At 44.8% G+C, this 23,232-nt stretch overlaps 1 protein-coding gene across 24 annotated transcripts in view; it reads left to right on the plus strand.

Moving 5' to 3' along the window:
* LRRFIP1 (LRR binding FLII interacting protein 1) overlaps window positions 1–23,232 on the plus strand; it is a 217,465-nt gene that overhangs the window by 100,839 nt on the left and 93,394 nt on the right. Inside the window, exon 1 of one of the 24 annotated variants that reach the window (XM_068245341.1) lies at window positions 970–1,355. The exons of the other annotated variants lie outside the window; for them this stretch is intronic. Within the exon in view, the coding sequence (XP_068101442.1) occupies window positions 1,311–1,355 (45 nt within the window). The 5' untranslated portion in view covers window positions 970–1,310. Of the gene's footprint in view, window positions 1–969; window positions 1,356–23,232 lie in introns of those variants that run through there. 24 annotated transcript variants of the gene reach the window in all.

Genomic DNA, 23,232 nt, shown 5'->3' on the forward strand with positions numbered 1-23,232 from the left:
GAGGCTGCAGTGTGCTGACTGGCAGAGAGGACTCTCAGACAAGCAGGTTGTTAGAGTTACTGTAGTCACTGTATTATAGTACACTCTCCCTCAGGGAGGTGTGATGATGAGGCTGGGTATATATATATACCATACGCTGGCAAGCAGACTAGAGGTAGTGGAGGATGCTGCCTGGCAGAGAGAGGTGTGATGAGGCAGGGTATATACCATACAAGCAGACTAGAGGAAGTGGAGGGTGGAGTGTGCTGCCTGGCAGAGATGACTCTCTTAGACAAGCAGGTTGTTAGATGTATTATAAGGCAGTTCTGCCTCTCAGGGAGGTGTGATGAGGCTGGATATACACCACCATACACTGGCAAGCAGACTAGAGGAAGTGGAGGGTGGAGGGTGCTGCCTGGCAGAGAGAGGTGTGATGAGGCTGGGTATATACCATACAAGCAGACTAGAGGAAGTGGAGGGTGGAGTGTGCTGCCTGGCAGAGATGACTCTCTTAGACAAGCAGGTTGTTAGATGTATTATAAGGCAGTTCTGCCTCTCAGGGAGGTGTGATGAGGCTGGATATACACCACCATACACTGGCAAGCAGACTAGAGGAAGTGGAGGGTGGAGGGTGCTGCCTGGCAGAGAGAGGTGTGATGAGGCTGGGTATATACCATACAAGCAGACTAGAGGAAGTGGAGGGTGGAGTGTGCTGCCTGGCAGAGATGACTCTCTTAGACAAGCAGGTTGTTAGATGTATTATAAGGCAGTGCTGCCTCTCAGGGAGGTGTGATGAGGCTGGGTATACACACTGGCCATACACTGGCAAGCAGACTAGAGGTTGTGGAGGGTGCTGCCTGGCAGAAGACTCTCTCAGACAACTGAGACAAGCAGGTTGCTAGAGTTATTATAAGGCAGTGCTGCCTCTCAGGGAGGTGTGATGCAAACTCTGAAGTGCAGGGGGCGGGCGCTGAGTCACATAGAGGAAACTGGCTGCTGCCTGTGTGCACAGTTCCTGCACCTCCCTTCAGCCTCCCAGCGCTCGCTGCCCTCGCAGGTCAATTACCTGTCCGGCTGGGAGTTGTTTGTTGCAGGCTTACCGGGTTGGTTGGCAGTGAGTCACCTGTGAGCTTCCTGCAAGGTGAGAGCTGGAGGCAGCAGCTCCCCTCCTCTCCCGCATGACAGGCTGCTGATGAATGGCTGGACGCAGCCGGGGATTACACGTCCTGTAAGCAGCTGATTCTGGTGAGGAGAGGGAAGCGGCTAGGAGAAGCTGGGATCGGCGTGTGGCTCGGGGTGAATGAGAGAAGTTTCCAGGAGGAGCGAGAGACATGCAGGACATCACAGACTGCCTCAGCCTGGAGGCGCAGAATGTGGTAAGGGACATGGCAGACTCTGCTGACAATACCATATTAGTGCGACCCTGATCATGTGTCAGCTCAGGACTCCCGGAGAGGCCTCTGCTCTGTAGGAAGGGAGACAGCCCCAGCAGAGACCACCACTGCTTCCTGGACATGTGTTACTTCACTCAACTCCATGGGGTATTGCCTAAGGTTCTAGGACATATGTGATCCAGCAAGCCTTGTATGCGCTGTTAGGTGGCAAAAGTTTCATGCCTTCACCTGAGTCATATCCGAATAGAGTGACGATTCAGTGAATTAGTCACTATAGAGTGTGAGATGTTGCAGATCCTCATGTATCAAGAACTTGCTATTAAAGTGATTCTGTCATAAGTTTGAACTTACTAAACACAGCCTTGTTTAGCACCAAGACTACTGTCACTCAGCGTGGTACTTGTTGTCCAGGTGTGTGCGGAGATAGACCACCATCAGCACAGTCACCTTTGCTCCTTGTGGATGTAGTGGCATTCACTGTGCACCTTTTTCTATCCACTGTGTGGGTTGGAGGTGACCTCTATATCAGAGTCCAGTTCTGGTGACTAGGCTGATGGTCCTCTCAGCATAGAACTTGTCACCAGGGAGTACATCACTATACTAATGTGTATGAGGTAATGGCAGGAACTGACTATAAGTCATAGTACTTTATGGGGCGTTACTCAGTTCAGTAAGCATAATCGCATTACTGGGTCACTTCAATGAATCAAGGACTGTCTGGATTAATTAAATCTCCACTCCTGTAAAAGATGTTTGTTTTTTTAATTACTGCAGTCCCCTTCCTCTAATGAAGTGCAAATGTTTTGAAACAGTTCCTGGTGTAGCCTCTCCGCTAGTTATTCTGAGCCGCATTGCCTTCTGGAATAGTAGGTGTGACTAAGTTGCTGCTCACTCGGCAGCCACAAGAGCCCATTCAGTAGGCAGTAGCAGTGTTAGGAAGTCTTGCCCAAGAACTCCTTACTGAATAGGTGCTGGCTTACTGAATAGGAACAGCCGAGATTTGAACATAGGTCTCCTATATTGGAGGCAGAGCCCTTAACCATTAGGGGCCGTTTCCACTTGTGCGGTACAAATTAGTTGCGGAAAACGCAAAACGAATTTGCATGCGGATGCACATTTTACAATTTCGTATATGTTAGTAAGTATGCGAATTTACCCATGTCAGTGCCTGTGTGCTTTTACATTGATTTTGTGAAAATACCCGCAAATTCGCGGTAAAATTCGCATGCGAATTTCCTATTAAATACGTTGTATGTGAATTCTGATGGCTCTGCCGTGCAGATTTGTCCTGCACACAAAACCGCACAGAATTTCTGACAAGTGGAAACGGCCCATCCACTTGTATTGGTTATGCGAATCTGCATGCAGAAACCGCATGCAGATTCGCACAAGTGGAAACAGGCCCTAACACTATCCAGGCACTGTGTTTATTCTAGATCTACATGATTAGAGGTAAGTCCCTAATTCCACCCCCTCCCAGCTCCCTCCCAGTAGCTTTCAATTCCCTCCCCTCCCATAAGTCCACGTGTCAGGTGTCATTGCCCATACATGTAAGTGATTTTAGTGTACAATTGACCAATAGACAGATCTCTCTAAACAAATCTGATCGGAGAGCAATCTGTTGGCCACCATAATCAGCAGGCTGATTCATGACCGATTTCACCTGAAAGCTTTTGGCAATCAGGCTTGTGACCTCACCGATGTCCCCCAGTGTACATGTACCACTGCATTAATACTTTACCTGTACGAAGTCGCCTCTGTGTCTGGACTTATCTTCTGCGTTCAAGGCCCCACGTGGTTGTTAGCACATTGCCCATGGGGCAAGTGTGTGATGTTACACACATGCAGTATGCTGGCATCCACATGGAGTGTGAACGTGGAAGATGAATCCACACACAGTGGCGGTAAAGTATTAATGAAGGGCCCACTGGGGGGTACATATACACTAGGGGGGACAGCTGCCAGGGGTTTCCTTTGCGTTCATCATTTGCAGTTATTGCGTGGTGTTATCACTGCACACTCAACCGAGCATGTCAGGCCGACATTTTCCAGCATGTCTAATCGATGCATGACCTTTTTAAACATTTTTAATTTTTTTGGCCCAAAATTGGTCGCATTGTCACTTGAGCATGCTCTTGGCGGTACCGATTTTTCATTCGATTATAATTTGATGGTCGATCAGCCGCCAAGTTGTCTGCTGTCTGGCCACCTATAGTGTTCGACACAAGCAAGGGTTCTAATCTCTTTCCGCCTAATGGCAAACCATTTATTAAAACAGTCCATGTTTGCTGGATCAGTCATGTTCTCCAACCATAGTAAATCAACCCCTATGGTAAACAAACAAGTCCCAGAAGTAATTATAGGTACATAAAGAACTTCCTCTATGTATGCGTGAGGTCTTGCTATGCTGTGGAGCAGGTTGTGCCAGCCTAGCTTGTGCCCTGTATTCCTAATATAAATTGGCAAATGTACAATGAAATAATCACATATCAGTTCATGATTACCTTTCTGCACCACTAATCAACTTCTACCATGCATAGGTCTGTATGCAAGTATCTTTTTCTCCTGAGTTATCTCCTAGGAGATCATTTTTCATATTCTCTTTAAAGTGAATGTTTACCATTTTAAAAATCAAAAAGTCAGATACTCACCTAAGGAGAGGGAAGGCTCGGTCCTAGTGAGCCTTCCCTCTCCTCTCCTGGTGCCCGGTCCCGCGCAGGATCCCCCGTGGCAGTATTTGACCAGTTCGGTCAAATACTGCCACTTCCGCAGCCGAAGGGAGCTTTCGGAAGCCTTCGGGAGCACTCGGGCTCTCGAAGACGGGCCGCTCCATACTACGCATGCGCGAGCGCCCTCTATGACGCACTCGCGCATGCGTAGTATGGAGCGGCCTGTCTTCGGAAGCCCGAGTGCTCCCGAAGACCTCCGTAGTCCCTGCGGTGGCGGACCGGGAGAGGAGAGGGAAGGCTCATTAGGACCGAGCCTTCCCTCTCCTTAGGTGAGTATCTGACTTTTTGATTTTGAAAGTGGTACCCACTGGCTTTAAAATAGCTTTTCAGCATTTACACAATTGGAAAAAGTACCCAAAAGTTGGTGGAAAAGTGCTATCAAAATAATTTTGAGTATTTTTCTTGCTTGCTGGCGGTTTAAAGGGTATTTTAAGACAAGGTGTGAAAATATTACCTAGGGGAAAAAAGTGAATTGCATATGGGCCATAGTGTGAAGTGCAGTTCTCTGCATTAGATGTCAGTAGCTTTTAGTACCTCTCTACATTCCTTGGATTAATTTATGTTTGATCTTTGTGGGTTGATGCATTTTACTACTGTAACATTTACAGGGTTGTTATATGGACTCTTGTCATGATTATATGCCTCTTAGAAGCTTATACAGTTTATGGTAATTGCAGGCTGGTGCTTGGCATTTCTGTGTGTGGAGTAACTGCTTTAAAAGTTGTATTTAGCTTGCACATCAGACAGTGGAAGTTCCTTCTCAGAGGTGTTCAGGTAACTGATGCTATGGTTTTGACGGTGCTAGGTGCTGTGACAACTGCTGCCTTGTACCGATGATGGTGTATGTAGTCCCTTTCCTGTGTTTGAAATGTGCTGTCATGTTGTACAGGACAGCGTTCTTTTCCTGTGCCTGCTTTCTGGCTGTGTCATAGCTTGAGTCACAGGAAGTTGTCACTGAACCGATGGCTTTGAGAAGATATAGTGGTCACCGTCTGCTATGTTACTGTTGTATTGTTTGTATCCTGTCCTACACTTCAGTCTGTTTCTAAGTATTATACTTCCGTGCTTTTGATTACTACAACTTAAGGTCTAACCGTGAATATTATTGTGTATGCGCTAGAATAATAATTTAAATAATGCCATGATCATTATTTTCTTGACATTTTAATTTTATTACATTTTTTTTTTCTGGCACCTTCTAAAATGCATGGTAGCATCAGTTGGGGCTGGAACCCACTAGAGCGATTTTTGTGTTTAGGGAGGCATTTAAAACGCTAGCGATTTCCCTAAATGCTCAGCTAACGTTAATGGATGGGCCAAATTCTCCTGGAGCGATTGCCAAAATCGCAAATGCAGGACATGCAGCATTTTTAGTGTTTAGGAAGTGAAAAGTATATAAACGCTGGCATAATCGCTCGTCAAAACCTACACAGAGTGAATTTGCTAGCATTTTTGAATTACTGTACATTAAAAAAAAAATGAAAGGACCAATCAGAATTAAAAACGCAAATCGTGACACAATATCTGGCAAAACACTTATACTTTTTAAAAACCGCTGTAAGTGACCAGTTGCTTCTGCTTCCCTATTTGCTCCCCAAGTGGATGCCGCGTATAGCCCAACGCGTGTATGTGACATCCCAGATTCAGTTAGAGAGCGATCTGTCTCTTGGTCGATCTGCCCATACATTGCTAGATGTATGGGCAAATGTAGACTTCAAATCAGAAAATCTGCACATGTTTGATTGAAAGCCAACTGATTGTATATGCTGCAGTGACCACTGGTAACAGATTCAATCAAAGTGGTCAAATATGCCAGTAATCAATCAGAAAAGTCAATGTATGTGGTAAGCTTTAAGGACTCTTGTCACTCACTACCTTTCCTTAGGCACGGTGTCCTTCCACATTGCATGCCTTTTAATTTGATTTCTTGCAAGGCGCAAGGGCACCATGATTAATATAATAATCAGTGTTGTGTACAGAGTGGTGCAATACGTTTCACAACCAATTCCAAACATGGTGCCTGTTGCATTTTTCCTGTGTTTGCGATGGGGTTAAATGAATGGGAGTGCATGCAAACCGCATAGCTGTATAGATAGCTATTTGCTTTGTGATCTTCCATTTAAAAAACTTCCCATGGATTTTCTTTTTACTTCTCGAGAATCGTATCGCACCTGCTGAACTGCTCGCTTGTAAATTTAGTGTAAATCTCGGATTGCACTGCAATTGTAATCATGATTTTTAGTGTGGAAGGGCCTTACAGTTTTTTTGATTGAGTAGGTCAGTAGAATGTATTATTCCATTATGTCTTAAAGACAACATTCACACATGGCGGCTGGCACAGCAAGCTGGAGGGGGAAATTATTATATAAAATGTAAAATCTGAAAGGAAGGAGGATGGGAGACTACTAGATAACAAATAATGCTAATGGTAGTAAAGGGAGTCAGAAGTTAAAATTTAAACAAAAAAAACAGATGCTTACCTAAGAAGATGTAGGACTCTGGGTCCTCCAGAGCCTTTCCGTTCCTCTCCTGGCCCCCTTGTTTCCCCGCAGGCTCCTCCGTTAGCAGGCTCCAACTGATCGGTTGGAGACTGCTCTCTTCCGCTCAGGTAGGGCTTAGGAAGTCTTTAAACCACTCTACACTGTGCGAGGGCGCAATACAGAGCCTCCCGAGGCGGGAGAATTAAGGTGCATACACACATCAGACTATAGTCTTTGGAAAATGAAAGATCACAGACCAATCTTGCCACCCTTCATGTAGTATGAGAGCCATACTCTACACAGTCTTTTCTATGGAGCTGAACTCCCCATCAGATAGAAATCTTTGCAAGATGCTGAACACACAGATGCTGTACAGACACAAAAGATCAGTATCTGCAAAAGATCTGTTCCTGCCAAAAATCCATTCCTGCAAATTGCAATGATAGTCTATGAGATCTGCAGATCATCATACACACATGATTTAACTGACATTCATCTGCAGATCAGATCCACCAGGATGGATTTTCAGATCTGCGGATGATTGCTTGATCTGCAGATGAATGTCAGTTAAATCATGTGTGTATGATGATCTGCAGATCTCATAGACTATCATTGCAATTTGCAGGAATGGATTTTTGGCAGGAACAGATCTTTTGCAGATACTGATCTTTTGTGTCTGTACAGCATCTGTGTGTTCAGCATCTTGCAAAGATTTCTATCTGATGGGGAGTTCAGCTCCATAGAAAAGACTGTGTAGAGTATGGCTCTCATACTACATGAAGGGTGGTAAGATTGGTCTGTGATCTTTCATTTTCCAAAGACTATAGTCTGATGTGTGTATGAGCCTTTAAACAGAGAAACCGTGGGGGGAACGAGGGGATGAGGAGAAGAATGGGAAGGTTTTGCAGGACCAAGATCCTTCCCTCTTAAGTATTTTTTTTTTTTTTTTTTTTTTTTTTGTGTGTGTTTAATTTTCGCTTCAGATACTTTAAATACCTCTCTTTGCATGATAAGATTGTGGGTGTGACATGCTGTAATATCTATCTATTTATTTATTGTATTTATAAAGCGCCAACATATTACGCAGCGCTGTACATTAATTTAGGTTACAGACAATATTTAGGGGTGACATACAGCAAAATGAAAATACCTGAATACAAGAAAGACCAGATCACGCAGCACAGTATGAGTACAAGGTAATGCTTAGTCAGTCACTGGAGGGGAGCATGGAGATTAGGCAAGTTAGGTTCACTCAGATGCATAGCATGGGTGTACAGTAATGGAGGTGCATGATTAGGTTGGACACAAAAGGAGGAGGACCCTGCCCAAAGGCTTACAATCTAAAGGGAGAGGTAGGGACACGAGAGGTAGGAGACCAGAGTTCAGCTGTGGGTTTAGAGCACTTGTGAGGGGTAGTAGGCCAGAGTGAAAAGGTGAGTTTTGAGGGCTTTCTTGAAGATGTTGAAGGAGGGGGCTACCCTAATATGTGGAGGTAGGGAGTTCCATAGTGTTGGAGCAGCTCTTGAGAAGTCCTGGAGGCGTGCATGGGACTGGGTGATGTGGGAGGCGGTTAGGCAAAGTTCATTGGAAGAGCGGGGTGAGCGGCTAGGTGTGTACCTCTGAGTAAGATCGGAAATGTAGGTTGGACAGATTTGTAGGTCAGACACAGTATCTTGAATCTGATTCTGGACTGGATAGGAAGCCAGTGGAGGAATACAAGGAGGGGATCCGCCATGGTGGAGCGATGGGAGCAGTGGATAATTCTGGCTGCCGCATTTATGATGGACTGCAGTGGGGCTGTTCGGGTCATAGGGAGACCAGACAGCAGGGCATTGCAGTAGTCAAGGCGGGAAATTATGAGGGCATGGATGAGGAGTTTGGTGGTGGCAGAGGTCAGGAAAGGGCGAATCTTACAGATGTTATGAAGGTGGAAGTTGCAGGACTTTGTGAGGTTTTGGATGTGGGGAGTGAGTCCAGGGTGACACCCAGATATATATATATATATATATATATATATATATATATATATATATATATATATATATATATATATATATATATATATATATATATATATATATATATATATATATATATATATATATATATATATATATATATATATATATATATATATATATTCTCTACATCTACAATCTCCATCTATATATTATATATAATCCAGCAGGTGTCTGTATGGTTGAGCTGCACCCTTTCCCTGCATTTCCTAAACACAGTAGTTTTGTCCTTAAGTAACCTTCCCAGTTCTGCTCTGGATGGTGTTTCAAAGACAACAAGGTGATATTAAGCCACAATCATTACACTGAAAGATGCACTACTATAAGTTTAACCTGTATATTTCTGTTTATGCTGGGTGGAAAGGTACGCATTTGCAGTGCCTGTTTGTTGCAAAACTTGAGCTCTGCTTGATGAAATCTGTTTGCATGCCTTTCATATAATGTGATACAAATACAAATAAAAAAATAGCTGAGTAAAAAATATATAAAATCTGTTGTGATGTCTGCCCTCTGCAGATGTGAGCTAAGCGGCGAGGAATAGTGACTATTTACTGCTAATGTGAATAAAGCTGATCAGCCTAGTTACATGGGCCCTACTGGGTGGAGCGCTGCTGGCAGACCTTTACGTTCTGCTCATATAAAATGACTGAATCACCTTCCCAGCCGAGAATAGCTTTATGAAAGAACATCCAAAACAGTCATTCGTTAGGAAATGACAATTCAGCTGTTGGAAGGGTATGTGAAAATATCCTGAAAAACCGTTCTAGCTAGTCTACCCTATGCAGATATCCCTATAGACCTCGCAGAGCAATCAGTCTTTGCTGAAACTGACTAATGGCCCTGTTCTAACTGGTAAGTGTTGGCTGAAGGAGAAGTAATGTAGTAGAGGAAGTCCTGAACTCCCTACTTCCCATGTGTACCGCTGCAATCGCGTTTCCTCCTGATTTCCACTACCGCGATTGAGCTACTATACTTAGTATAGGAGCTCAATCACAGCAAAATGCAGCAGGATGAGGATTGTGAACAGGATTGTAATGTTGTCTCGCACACACTAATGGCCCATACTCACGAGGGACTTTTGTCGCCTCAACACGCGGCGCGCGCGTGTTGCGGCGACAGGTCGCCCGTGAGTATGGGCCGTTGCACGCGCGCGCACCCCGAACTGTCGCCCGTCGCTCATGTCTCCATGCGATTGAAAGTTTCAATCGCATGGCGACAGTCGCCGCCGCACCCCCGCCGCAACTGTCTCTAGTCCGCGTGAGTATGCGGACTAGCGACAGCAACCTCCATTAAAGTATATGGAGCTTCCGGCGGAGGGAGGAGGAACGTCGGCGACAGCTTCCGCCTCGCCGCTGGTCCCTCTTCCGCGTGTGTACGCGGAGGGACCTGGCGAGGAGCTGTCGCCCACACGCTCACGTGTGCTGGCGACAGGCAACATTTGCAGCCCGTGAGTACGGGCCATATAGGGATCAAACCTGTGGAGGGAGTGCTCCAGCTAGAAATGAGAGATGACGCCCTCTAGCAATTTTCAAAACGGGTAAAGAGCTGGCACATCCAAAGAACTATCTATTGGTTCCATGTAAAAGCATAGGGCCAAAGTTTCAGAGCCAAGTAGGGCCCCTTTATCAAGGCAAGATTTGCTCACAGGCAAAATCTTTCTGCTGCCATGTAAAGTTCCTATTCCAGGAGAAGGGGGGAGTCTGACTCCTCAGGACACTCGTGCAGCACGATGTGTATACAGCAAGTGGCAGTGACCTGCTGTAGGCTGTGTACACATCGTCCTACATGAGTGTCCTACACACACACGCTCTACTCCATTTATCTTCTCCACCTACATATAGGAAAACCTAACCAGCTGTGAGATATGGCAATTCTGAAGAATGGTAAGAGTTGATTGTAAAAACTCTGATTCAGCAGGTGTCTGTGTGAGTGAGCACAGTGCAGTACATCTGCACTCCAGGCATCTTCATTCAATGAGACCGATGATAGTCTCAATTGATCAACTACCTGTTTACTGCCTGATGCCATTGACTGCATGCATTTTTGTTTGATTGGCCAGTGTTGATGCTGAAACCCCTCACTGTTCCTGAACACAATAGTTTTGTTATGTATGTTATGCTTGTTGTATGTGGGATTTCCTTTGTCCTCCAGTTACATGCAGTGGGAGGCAGGTGATCAGTGATGCAACCACTGAGCATCTTATGAATGGGGCCAAAGACTCATGGGAGCCCATTTATACAGCTACAAAGGATTACTTTGTGATGCTGCCGATCCTTTAATGCTAACTTATTCATTTTGTAGGTATTTATAATTCCTTGGAGTCAATGAGACGTGTCATTTTCCATTGACATTTCTCTTCTGTGCTATTTCACACTAAGCTGCATAGGTTGAATAGCAGATGCTATTTATAACCGAGCAGAGTAGCTTCTGCCACTTCACACCTCACAAGGATGGCTTCAGAACCTCAAGGTGCCAAAGTCTGCTTCCATTGAGCATCCTAGTGCTAGCCACACACGAACAGATAATTTAGGTTTGATCAATTTTCAACTCAATTGACTTGATGAATAAAAGTGTCAGCAGAAAATGAATCATACCACAAATGGAAGTGAGGCTGGAGAGGGGCTTCCTGCAGAAAATCCAACATTGGATCTGGCAATGAATTTTAAAGGGTCCTAATCTGAGCCTGTTACATTCCTGTGCTGGATAGGTGACTTACACCTAAACTGTGCTGAAACCTGTAGCCTTTTTTCATACCTGGGTCTTCTGCCAGCCCCCCGTAGTCTGTCAGCTCCCTCGGTGTCCTCTGGGTCCCCTCTGTTCTCCCACTGGCGGATCTGTAGGATGTGCATCTCAAACAGGAGTTGCGCCAACTGCACATACAGGGCCCCGCTCACACATCTCAATCTCGCTCCCATTGCCTGTAGTCTCCTGCTCATGCGCAGTTCATTCTATCTCACATCTTACCGAGCTGCCAGCGGAAGAACTGAGGGGATAGAGACGGACCTCATGGACCACGGGGGCCGGAAGAAGCCCCACGTAAGTGAAAGGCTACAGGTATAAGTACAGTTCAGGCATCGAATATCTGGAAAAATGCGCAATATAATTTAGGGGTTAGAGGCCAATGGGAGTCTGTCAAGTGTTGATAAAACGTACCATTTATTACAGTACAGTAAAAATCGAGTATATGGACATCAGTAGAACACCAACACCATCTCCATAATAATGATGGTTTCCAATTACAAAATGCAGTCTGAGGCCTGGATCCCACTAGAAAGCGCAAAGCGCTATCGCAATCACTAGCGATTTGTGATAACGTTTTGCTAGCAATTTTAGGAGTGATTTCCCTGCTCCTATACAATACATTCGAATGGAAATGCTCCAAAAATGCTGCATGTCCTGCGATTTGCAACTTGCTTAATCACAATCGCTCTAGTGTAATCTGTCCCATCCATTTACTTTAGCAGAGCATTTAGGGAAGTCGCTTGCAATTGAAAGTTTCTTCCTAAATGGTCAAAAACGCTGTAGTGGGTTCCAGGCCTTATGCTGGGCATAGCCGGTTCATTTCCTCCTTATCAATCGAGCCGCTGATGGCTCGATTGATAATTTCCGACATGTCCGATACCCCGCCGGATCTATTCTGTGCTCGATCCCCGCGGGCGGACAATGAGAAGAAAATGAGCAGCTAAGGAGCACCCGTGAATCGATCCAGGCGCGGGGACTGATCCGGCGGCTAATCGAGCCACCGGGTCGACTCGTGTATTCCCAGCATTACACACGTTACATTGCTATATGTAGCCACAGTTCAGGTGTGCTTTAAGGTGCCCGTATATTACTTGATTTGCGGCATCACTCGTGATCACAATGATCAAATATATGCTGCAATGTGGCTACTCGAGCAACATTTTGATGTGTCCTGCTGGAAAGTTATTGCTTGATAGGAGGCAGTCAGGTGCGCGGTGATAGTGGAGTTTGATTTCCGGACAGCCAGCAGACCCCTGGCCAGTCACATCACACCCCCCCTCCAATGTGAAATATGTACCTACTAGGCTGTGCAGCTGTTTTGCAGCTGAGCTCACACTCCTCTGTCCGATGTGTCTAATGCCTCATGACCTGACAGCATGTACATGGTCACGCACATGCCAATGGGTCTTGGGGTACAGCCATCTGGTGACAATGAAGAAAAGACACAAGGGGAGCCTGTCAGTGGAGAGGTGAGCTTAAAGAGGAACTCCAGTGAAAATAATGTAACAAAAAAGTGCTTCATTTTTACAATAATTATGTATAAATGATTTAGTCAGTGTTTGCCCATTGTAAAATCTTTTAAATCCCTGATTTACATTCTGACATTTATTATATGGTGACATTTTTACTGCTGCTGCTTGCTGTTTTGGCAGTTGGAAACAGCTGTAAACAGCTATTTCCCACAATGCAACAAGGTTCACAGACAGGAAACTGACAGGAGTACCATGGTCCTCAGTTTCTTGTGTGAGGGGTTTCACCCCAATATATCAGCCTTACAGAGCCCCCTGATGATCCTTTTGTGAAAAGGAATAAAAGAATGCAATTTCTCATGTAAAAGGGGGTAACCGCTATTGATTGGGATGAAGTTCAATTCTTGGTCACGGTTTCTCTGTAAACTCTGCTGCAACACTCACCAGCAGCTTGGGGAAAACACATTACATGGGGGATACCTCTGGGGGGCCCGGCAGGTGGAGATTTGATCAGAGAGGGATCTGTGTGATCAAATCTGGTGGCCATCTGCCAGTGGATAGGCACCATTATACCAAACCTCATACCAGAAATAAGGGAAACCCTTCACTGGGAGACACAACAACAAAAGTGCCCTTTACAAACTAGGCTAAGATAAAAGGAAGATAAATACACCAGAAGTTCAGATACAAACATTGAGTCTAACTAAAATCTATAAAAACAAATAAAATGAAAAAAGCTCACTTGACAAATGCTTGTATCGCAGCAAATTTACAATCCAGAACCTCATTCGTTTGTAGACTTCTATACTATTTATATCTCCTGGAGATTCCATTGATAAGATATCTCTGCCCCCCCCCCCCCCAGGCTGTAATTATGTTGTCACTTTTGACAGATGGGGCCGCCAGTTACTCTCTCTTTATGCCATCATACTTATAAGGAAAGGAGGTTGCCATGGGTTGTTGTGGCAGGTTTATATCTAAGAGAGAGAGGAGGGGGTGGAACTCTTACTTGTGATGAAAGATCTACCAGTCTGTGGTGAATCTAATGCCTAATACACGGTATGATTTTCCATGCAATAGATGGATCCGATTGATAAAATCTGTCATGTCCAATGTTGCTCCCGATCGTTTCCACGCTCGTTTTCTCATAGCGGTGAATGGAAAAAGATAAGAAAAACTAATGAAGATAAGAGAATCGAGCGCAGAATTGTGCGAGAAAAACGATCGGGTCGCAAAATCGCATGGAAAATCTTAGTGTGTACCCAGCATTACATGTCAGTAACTCCAGTACAGTGATCTGCAAACTTGGCTCTCCAGCTGTTAAGGAACTACAAGTCCCACAATGCATTGCAGGAGTCTGACAGCCACGATTCATAAAGGCAAATGCATTGTGAGACTTGCAGTTCGTTAACAGCTGGAGAGCCAAGTTTGCAGATCACTGCTCTAGTAAATCTGTGGAAAAGTTCAAGATCTACCTGCACCAATGCTTCTTTCGGTCTCTTCCTGATGGACAAATGATCTGTTGCATGCCTCTGGCTCCAAATGTATTAACATGATCGGTAACAGGAGGTTTGGAAGTAGTCTGCAGCTGCCAGGAAGAACTGAAGAGACACATGCTAATTTCACAGAGGGGTCCTGTGTGTTGTTGCTGCACCTAGGCGGTTTAACCAGAAACCCTGTGTATCCTCTGGATGGGAAGGCAGTGTACTGTTGTTTTACTGCTTACAATAATGCACATATGAAGCTCTGGAGGGCAACATAACATGGCTAGGAGGGCCGCATTCAGCCCGCAGGCCTTGAGTTTAACACCTGTGCTTTAGCCCATAGCTGAAATTTGATTTTAATGCTTTTTTCAGCTGATATTTAGCAGATTCAGTCACTCTGAGCAAATCTGTTAGAAATCAATGCCACAAACGATGATGAACTGACTTCCATCTGAAATCAGTCAGTCGCTCCAGACGGAATGTATAGTGTATGGCCGGGAGCATAGCGGTAGCAGCGTTCGATTTCAGGATGACTGACTTGCAGTGTTGGCAACGAATAATACACTTACCTGTTTGCCAGGCATGTCCTCTCTCTATGGCCACTGGTCGCTCCTCCCTGTCTCTTTCAATCGCCTGTGTCCTGTGACAAACGCTAGAGGCGTCGAATGGTCACATAATGCCACAGATGCCTTGGGATAGTAGAGATGGGGAGGAGCACCCGGGGGATATGGAGAAAGGACGCGTGCTGGCGGACAGGTGAGTGTAAGCTCTACTGCCAACAGTCCTGGGGGGCTTGGCAGTTATTGTGCATCTCCATAGATATTCAATAGATTTCATGCTGAAATCTGATAATGTGTGTATTGAGTGTGGACGAATTTGATCTGCGAGGAATCTGATGGTTTAATCCAGTGGCCATCTATTATTGTACGGCTGCCTTAAATGTTATGAACTCTTTTGTCCTGTAGTCGCCCTCAGCTCTATGCAATCCCTTCCATCATATTACCAGTAGCTGCTAGTAATGATTCCAATAAGCTGGGTATAATGTTCTCTGGCTCCCTAAGCTGCAGGTCATGTAGCTTGCTGTTTGCCTAAAATGACCCTGATGAGATAAATTTGGTGGCTGCTACTACAGGCTGCATTGAGAGAGCAAGTGCCATATATAAGCCAGCACCCTGGCTTATATGTGGCTGCAAGAAAGGCCTCCCAGAATCATGTCTGTATACAGTCAATTGGCAGAGAACAGGCAAGTGCTAGGACCAAGCAGCACCTGACTCACTGCTGCTACTATGCTACTGCAGGCTGCTTCCACTCATTTTTAAGATGACTGAAAATTGGGTTTCTTTCTGGATTTCTCAAGGTAGGGAGAAGCATTTCCCATCGGGGGACCTCCTCTGTTCATACCATCTGCCGACAAGTCTTATGATGAAGTGACACCTGTGCCTGCCCTGTGATCTTTTGGCTTCATACTGATTGTGTTGTATTGGGGAAGCACAGTGCCTGTGTAACCTACCGTATTTTTCGGACTGTAAGACGCTCCTGACCAAAAGACGCACCTAGGTTTAGAGGACAAAAATCAGGGGGAAAAAAAGTGTATAGATACTAAACCTGGTGCATCCATGGTGAAGGGGCATGTTGTGGGTTATGCCCCCTTTTACCTCATGCCCCCTTGTACCTCTTGTCTGCCTGTCCTCTACCCCCCTTGTTTCCTCCTTGTGTCGTCCTCTATGCCCCTTTGTGTCCCCCTGTGTCCTCCTCTGCATGGGCACAGTACAGGGAGACCCGACATTACAGCGGGTTGGAGGGTCACATTGGCAGGCGTTCACAAGTCAGGAACTCCCTGCATTTGGACTATAAGACGCAGTGACTTTTTTTTTCCCCCCACTTTTGCTGTACTAACAAAAATATGCAAATTCTTCCAGGCACTCAAAGGTAATATTCCTTAGTCTAGGGGGCCCACTAGAGTGATTCCAGCTGTGCTTTGGGATCACCAATGGCTGCCAGCAATTCTAAAAAGCGCAGTGTCAAGTGCAGGTGAACCCAATGGAGTTAGGCCAAGTTGCAATTGTGGGCCCTGCAGCATTTTTGGAGTGGAAACCCTTGTTCACAAGAGCTTTACTAAGCACTTTGTGATTTTAAAAGCTGTTGCTAATGTTATCCTATGTGTGTGTTCACACTGGAGCGATATGATTTTGTAAAAATCCCCCATAGCATTGCATTCGCAAGAGCTTTTCAAATCGCTAGTGCTTAAAAAGCTCTTGTAGTGTGAACAAGCACTGCAAATCGCTCTCACTACAGCAATGCGATTTTTAGAAAAATCACACACAGCGTTACATTAGCAGATGCTTTTCAAATCGCTGGCACTTAGGAAAGTGCTCTAAAGCCTGGTAGATGCATCCAATTTTGATTGGCCAATCACTGACCACATTTACTACTTCAATGTGGAATGAGAACCAACAGTGTTTGAATACTATGAACAGATTATATAGGTAAGCTCCCACTCTCCATGGAGGTGCCAAAAATTAGGAAGTGATTGGCCAATTAACCACTTATATACGTCCAGTGTAATAGTGGAGAGTGCACCACCAGTTTGTTACTAAATGTGGCACATGTGGTATCATTTTAACCATGAGTTGTAGAGTACATTTTGGTGTGTCTTAAAGCTTGGATCCATGTCACATTAACCACTTAAGAACCAGGGGTGATTTGGCTGATCTGTGCAGCGTGGGCTCTACAGCCCACAGCACAGATCAGCAATGAGGCTGGGTGATCAGACTTGCCCCCTTTTTTCCCCACTAGGGGGGGGTCTGATCGCCGCCGGCTCTGTTGGTTCCGCGGGGGGCTCCTCAAAGCCCCCCTCCGCAGCGATTTTCTGCCTCCGTCCCTCCCCTTCCTCCTATGGACAGCACCGGACGGAGATCAGTCCTGCGCCGCCTTGAATAGATGCCGGCGAATCAGAATGCGGCGGTCCCCGGCCAATCAGAGGCCGGGGATCGCCAAGCTGCTTTACGGCAGCAGCGCCGTATGATGTAAACAGCGGGGATTTCTTCCCCGTGTGTTTACATTGTGTGCGAGCCGCGATTGGCGGCATGCACACTGTTCACGGAGACACCCTCCGTGAACTAGCATGGAAAGGCCGCTCGTGCAAAACCACTAACGACCCGCCGACGCCTATCGGCGTTAGGCGGTCGTTAAGTGGTTAAAAATAGGTAGTGACAAACTCAATCAAAACCTAAAAAGTCATTTTCAAAATTATAATCAAACTTGGGAAAGTTGTAGGAAAACTACAAGAGACATACGTAGTAACATTTTAACCGTGATAGGTAGTAGAATAGAGTTTTGAAAGTTTTAGGATAGAGGCCCATGTCTTTGGGTATTCTTTAGTCACAAACTGAATCAAAAGCAATTACATTTTTGCATATTCTGTATCAAAATAAAAGACTTGTAATATGAAAACAGTTACAGAATATAAAAGAAAAAGCATATATTGTTACCTTATGAACTTTGCTTTTTAAATATTTATGCCATGAGGGTATATTACTGTTATTTTTGCAAATAAGGTAATGGAATCATCGATAATGTACAATGAGAAAACAAAAAACTGAAAAAAGACACCTATTATTTCCAAATTCAATAAAGTCAGCATATATTGTACTAGGAGCATAATCTAAATGTTGTAATAACCAGGATGGATAAGCAAATACAATTTGTGGGTTTAACTTAGTTAGCGTTGTTTGTTGTAAAGCTATACTGGATGTAAATGGAGAAATAGTGTTCCCCCCCCCCCTTATTTTCCCTTTAAAATGCATAGAAATTAGGTAATTACTAAACAAAATTATCACACACTCAGGCCTGGTGCACACAGACCGTTTTTTGAAGAGTTTTGCAAACCGTTTCCGCCTGTGAAAACGCTTGGCTAATGTATCTCAATGGGCTGGTGCACACCAGCGGTTTGAGGTTTTTAGCAAACGCAAACGTGGGTCCTGCAGCACTTTTGCGGTTTGCAGAAGCGTTTCTGCCTCAATCTAAAGTATAGCAAAAGCTCAAACCGCTCTGGAAAACGCTAAATCAGAGCAGTTTTCCAGGCGTTTTTGTTACAGAAGCTGTTCAGTAACAGCTTTACTGTAACAATATTTGTAATCTGGGCATGTAATTTGGGCAGCACGGTGGCGTAGTGGTTAGCTCTCTCGCCTTGCAGCGCTGGGTCCCTGGTTCGAATCCCATCCAGGGCACTATCTGCAAAGAGTTTGTATGTTCTCTCCGTGTCTGCGTGGGTTTCCTCCGGGCACTCCGGTTTCCTCCCACATTCCAAAAACATACAGATAAGTTAATTGGCTCCCTCTAAAAATTGGCCCTAGACTACAGTACTTACACTACATAATATATAGACATACGGCAATGGTAGGGATTAGATTGTGAGCTCCTTTGAGGGACAGTTAGTGACAAGATATGTATATACTGTACAGCGCTGCGTAATATGTCGGCGCTATATAAATACTAAATAATAATAATAATAATAATCTGCTACACAAAAACGCTCCAAAAAATGCTAGGCATGTTTAGAAAACATCTCTAAACAGGCCTAGAATCGCTCTGAAATCTTCTCCAAAAACCTCTAGCGTTTGCAGATCTGCTAGCGGTTTTGGTGTGCACTGGACCTAAAAGCCTAATTTGTGCTGAAGAAAAAACTATAGCTCATTTAGGTGTGCTGAGTAGTAATAAAGTTATTGGTGAATGAATGGGAGCAGCGCTGATATGTGAAAATTGCTCTTGTACTGAAGTAGTTAAAAAAACAGGCTTTAGCCCCACACATTTTCAAAAGGAGTCAGAAAGTAACTTCATCCCAGTCACCCCACTAGTGGCGTCCCAAGGGTTGCAGTATGACATCTCTTGCAGAGTTGGTGTCAGTGTATATGATTATATATAAATCCTGAAGACTTGGGGGAGGGGGGGTCGGTCCTGACACTAATCATGCTGCATGCTGGAGATTAGCTGCTTGAGTGCCAGGCAATATTGGCGGATGACATCTAGGCATTAATGCTGGATGTGTATGTGTAGAGCAGTAGTGATGGCTGGCGGCGTTTGTACAGGTATGTGTGGCATTCTGCTCTGTTTTTGTTCCTCCTAAAGCCACTTCAAAGTCACTCTAGTGTTCTGTCTGGGAGATCAAGTTGTACAGGCAGTGAGGGAGGCTGCAGATTACGTAAAACAGCAAAATGTGTCCTCTGTCAAGTTCTTATTGATGTGCCTCATTTTCTGCCAGGATTCATATTAAAGTGGTGGAGAACAGAGGGACAGAAAATGAGGGAAATATCCAATGGGGACCCACACATGACGACAAAATAATGAAAACTTGTAACCCACTGAAACGCTACATGCCATTACAACCTTTTCCATTTAGTTATCTTGGGAGTTTCTGTTTTTCTTGTCTATGTGCTGAAGATTGAAATAAGGCCCTGATTAGTATTGCAGTATACTTGCACACCATTGTATAGCACAGATATGCCACTCCAGTATGTATAGTATCATCTGATAAATCAATGCCTCTACTGACTAAATAGAAGCAATATTTACTTGGAAAAAAACTGTTTCTCTCTGATCATCATGTATTTGACATTCTTGTAGCTTTTGTCAGCACTTCAGTACACATAACGTATGGAGTGCATAGGGATGACTGTGCAGTGAGATGCCAACTCTGGTTGCATGCAAATTTCAGATTGATTGGCCCAGATTGATTGGTTTCTAGTTATATGCAGTATGCATTACATTGTTTATGCAAGCTGGATTTAGCATTGGCCATCTTTTAGTCTTGAGGTATTCCAGTATTCTCTTTTTTTTTTTTTTTTTTTTTTTTTCTTTACCTGATTGGATGGAGGGAGGCGTTTGAACAGCTCATGGGCTATATTCAGTCCAGCCAAGCAGCATCTGACAGCATAAGAAGTCAGCATAGCCAGCCAGGAAATGAAGATGAACTACAAATGGTTTATGTGCAAAGTGAAAAACTTTTGATTCCAGATTCTTACATGGTCCAGCCATTAACCATTTTACAAATACATTTCAAAATGATTTAACCGTACTTTAGTACACTGACCCTTGTTCACACTAGTTAAAAAATGGCCGTGCAGCTAGACAAATGCCCTGGTGTGAAACCCCTCCATTTGTTTGATTTGCTAAGTAGCATTCAAGGGATAGAGCTGATACTTTACTATTCCATAGGCAATTTTAAAGGGGCACTGTGGCAAAAAATGGTAAAATTTAAAATATGTGCAAACATAGACAAAGAAGTACATTTTTTTTCCAGAGTAAAATGAGCCATACATTACTTTTCTCCTATGTTGCGGTCACTTATGCCCCATACTCACGGGCAACATTTCTGGCCTGTCGCTAGCACACAGAGGAGCATGTGCGCGACAGGCCGGCGACAGCTCGTCGCCAGGTCCCTCCGCATACACACGGCGGAGGGACCTGGCAACTGATGCGGCGGAAGCTGTCGCTGTTGTTCCTCCCCCCCCCCCCCCCCCCCCCCGGCGGAAGCTCAATGTACTCCGTGCTTGTTGCTGTCGCTACTCCGCATACCCATGTGGACTAGCGACAGTTGCGGCGGCAACTGTCGCCAGGCGATTGACCGCGCCAATCGCCTGGCGACATCAGCGACAGTTCGGGGTGCGCACCCGTGCAACGCCTCATACCCACGGGCGACAATTGTAGCCCGTGAGTATGGGCCATTACAGTAGAGCCAGCTTCCCTCCTCGCTACAGTTTTTTGACAGTTGGACAGAGCAACTGCCATTCACTAAGTGCTTTTGAAAATCAATAAATCCCTGAGAATCCCCCTCCCTCCCCATGAAGAGATGGACTAGCCCAAAACCTGTCACTTCTGTCAGATTTCTACTACCTACTGTAAGTGACAGCAACATGGGAGAAAAGTAATTTATGGCTTATTTTACTCTGGAAAAAAATGTACTTCTAATTTGCCTCTTTGCACATATTTAAAATTTTACAATTTTTCACCTTAGTGCCCCTTTAAAGAGACACTGAAGCAAGAGAAGTGTGCCCCTGCTAAAACGCCGCTATCCCGCGGCTAAACGGGGGTCCCTTCACCCCCAGACCCCCCCCCCCCCCCCCCCGCAAAATCAACGACCAAATGGTCGTAAATTTTGCTCTTCCTGGAGGCAGGGCTAATGGCTGCAGCCCTACCTCTCAGCGTGTCTATCAGACGCGCATTGCCGCCTCTCCCCCGCCCCTCTCAGTGAAGGAAGACTGAGAGGGGCGGGGGAGAGGCGAAGGTACGCGTCTGATAGACGCGCGGGAGGCAGGGCTGCGGCGGTTAGCCCAGCTCCAATGCGGAAGAGATTCTGCGATGTACTGAGGGGATTTGGGGGTGAAGGGACCCCCTGTTAAGCCGCAGGATAGCGGCGTTTTAGCAGGGGCACACGTGCCCCTGCTAACTATGAGGTCTGAAGCGAGATTTATTCTCGCTTCAGACTCTCTTTAAGCGTTGTATTCAGGTGTTTTTTTTTTTGTTTTGTTTTTTTTAGGTTTTTAATGGTTAATACGATAAATGTCTCGTATGACTTGCATTTTCCTGGTGTTTGACAAACTGCAGCAAATACCAGGAAAATGCCATTCAAAAGCTGCAGCAGTTGCCCTAACAGGAGTGGTCAGGATTTCTCAGCATCTGACATAAGGGCTAGTGTGAACAAGGCCTGACTCTTAATGTCTTTAGGAATGTTGTGGTGATGTGTATAGCAGCACTATAAGTTGTTATGGTCTCTTTGTAAATCAAAGGAAAGGGCTGATAGTTTGCTGTAGGAAGTTCTACTTCAGTTACTTGTTGCGGACTTGACTTTAAGATAATGAAGTATCTTGTGTTGTTGACTTTGGGGAATTTACTTTGTCAGTGTAATGCTATTTGTAGCAGTTTGTGTAGTGTTCCTGTTACAGGTCTCTGGTTTCCTGTGTTAGTTACATATGCATGTTCATTTTATTTTTTCTTCCTTCCTATCAGTGGGTAAGTAAAATCTTACAAGGCTCTCTGATGAGCAGGCCTTCCTTTCCTCATTCATGCTGTTTAGGGACCAGTTTACCATAGAGATAATCTGACATTGTTAAACAGTTTAGGGCTTGGCTAATGGAAGATTACAGCTCACTCTGTAGGAACCACCTATTTGAAACCACTTTTATTACAACAAATATTACTATAGTGTTTAGTCCTTCTAGTCTAGACATGAGGTGATGTACCCAATTAGTTCATGACAATTCCAAATCTAGAAACTTAATGATCTCTTCATCTTGACAAACTTTTATTAAACTAGCTTGGGCACTAAGACGTATCTTCTCTTTGTGAAAACTTGTTAGGATCTGTTCAGTGTGGAGTTGCAGTGCGATCTAATGGAGGCAAGTTAATGCACTGCAATTGTAAGTCTGTGCGCCATTCAGAGTGCATTGTATGTGATCCAGCAGATTTCCGGTATCCCAACACAACGCAATGTGCACACAACGTGCCATGTAACTTTTTCCAGCTATTGTTGCTTTCCTGTTTTTACAGAGAGCGCACCGCATCTCCCACAGTTAACTTAGCCTAATTCATTTTTTTTTTTTGTTCTGACTTTAGATTTTTTTTATGCATATTGTGTGGATTATATCGAATGATTTGCATACAGTTTGTGCATGTGCTGCGATTGTGTGGTTGATGTATAATGGGTACCACATACAGTACAGCACCAGAATCTGCACCTGCTTATACATTATAGCACCAGTACATATACAGTACAGTATACAAATGTCCAACAGTCGAGAGGGGTAGCCTTATACGGCGAGTATATCCCAAAATGTATATTTTAACTGGAAATGTTGGGGATCGTTTATCCGCCCATTCGTCTTACACGACGGAAAATACGGTACATGTAAAGACTATGGTAAGCAGAAGAGCAGCACCAAA

The sequence above is a fragment of the Hyperolius riggenbachi genome, chromosome 7 (genome assembly GCF_040937935.1).
Source record: "Hyperolius riggenbachi isolate aHypRig1 chromosome 7, aHypRig1.pri, whole genome shotgun sequence".
Classification (NCBI taxonomy): domain Eukaryota; kingdom Metazoa; phylum Chordata; class Amphibia; order Anura; family Hyperoliidae; genus Hyperolius; species Hyperolius riggenbachi.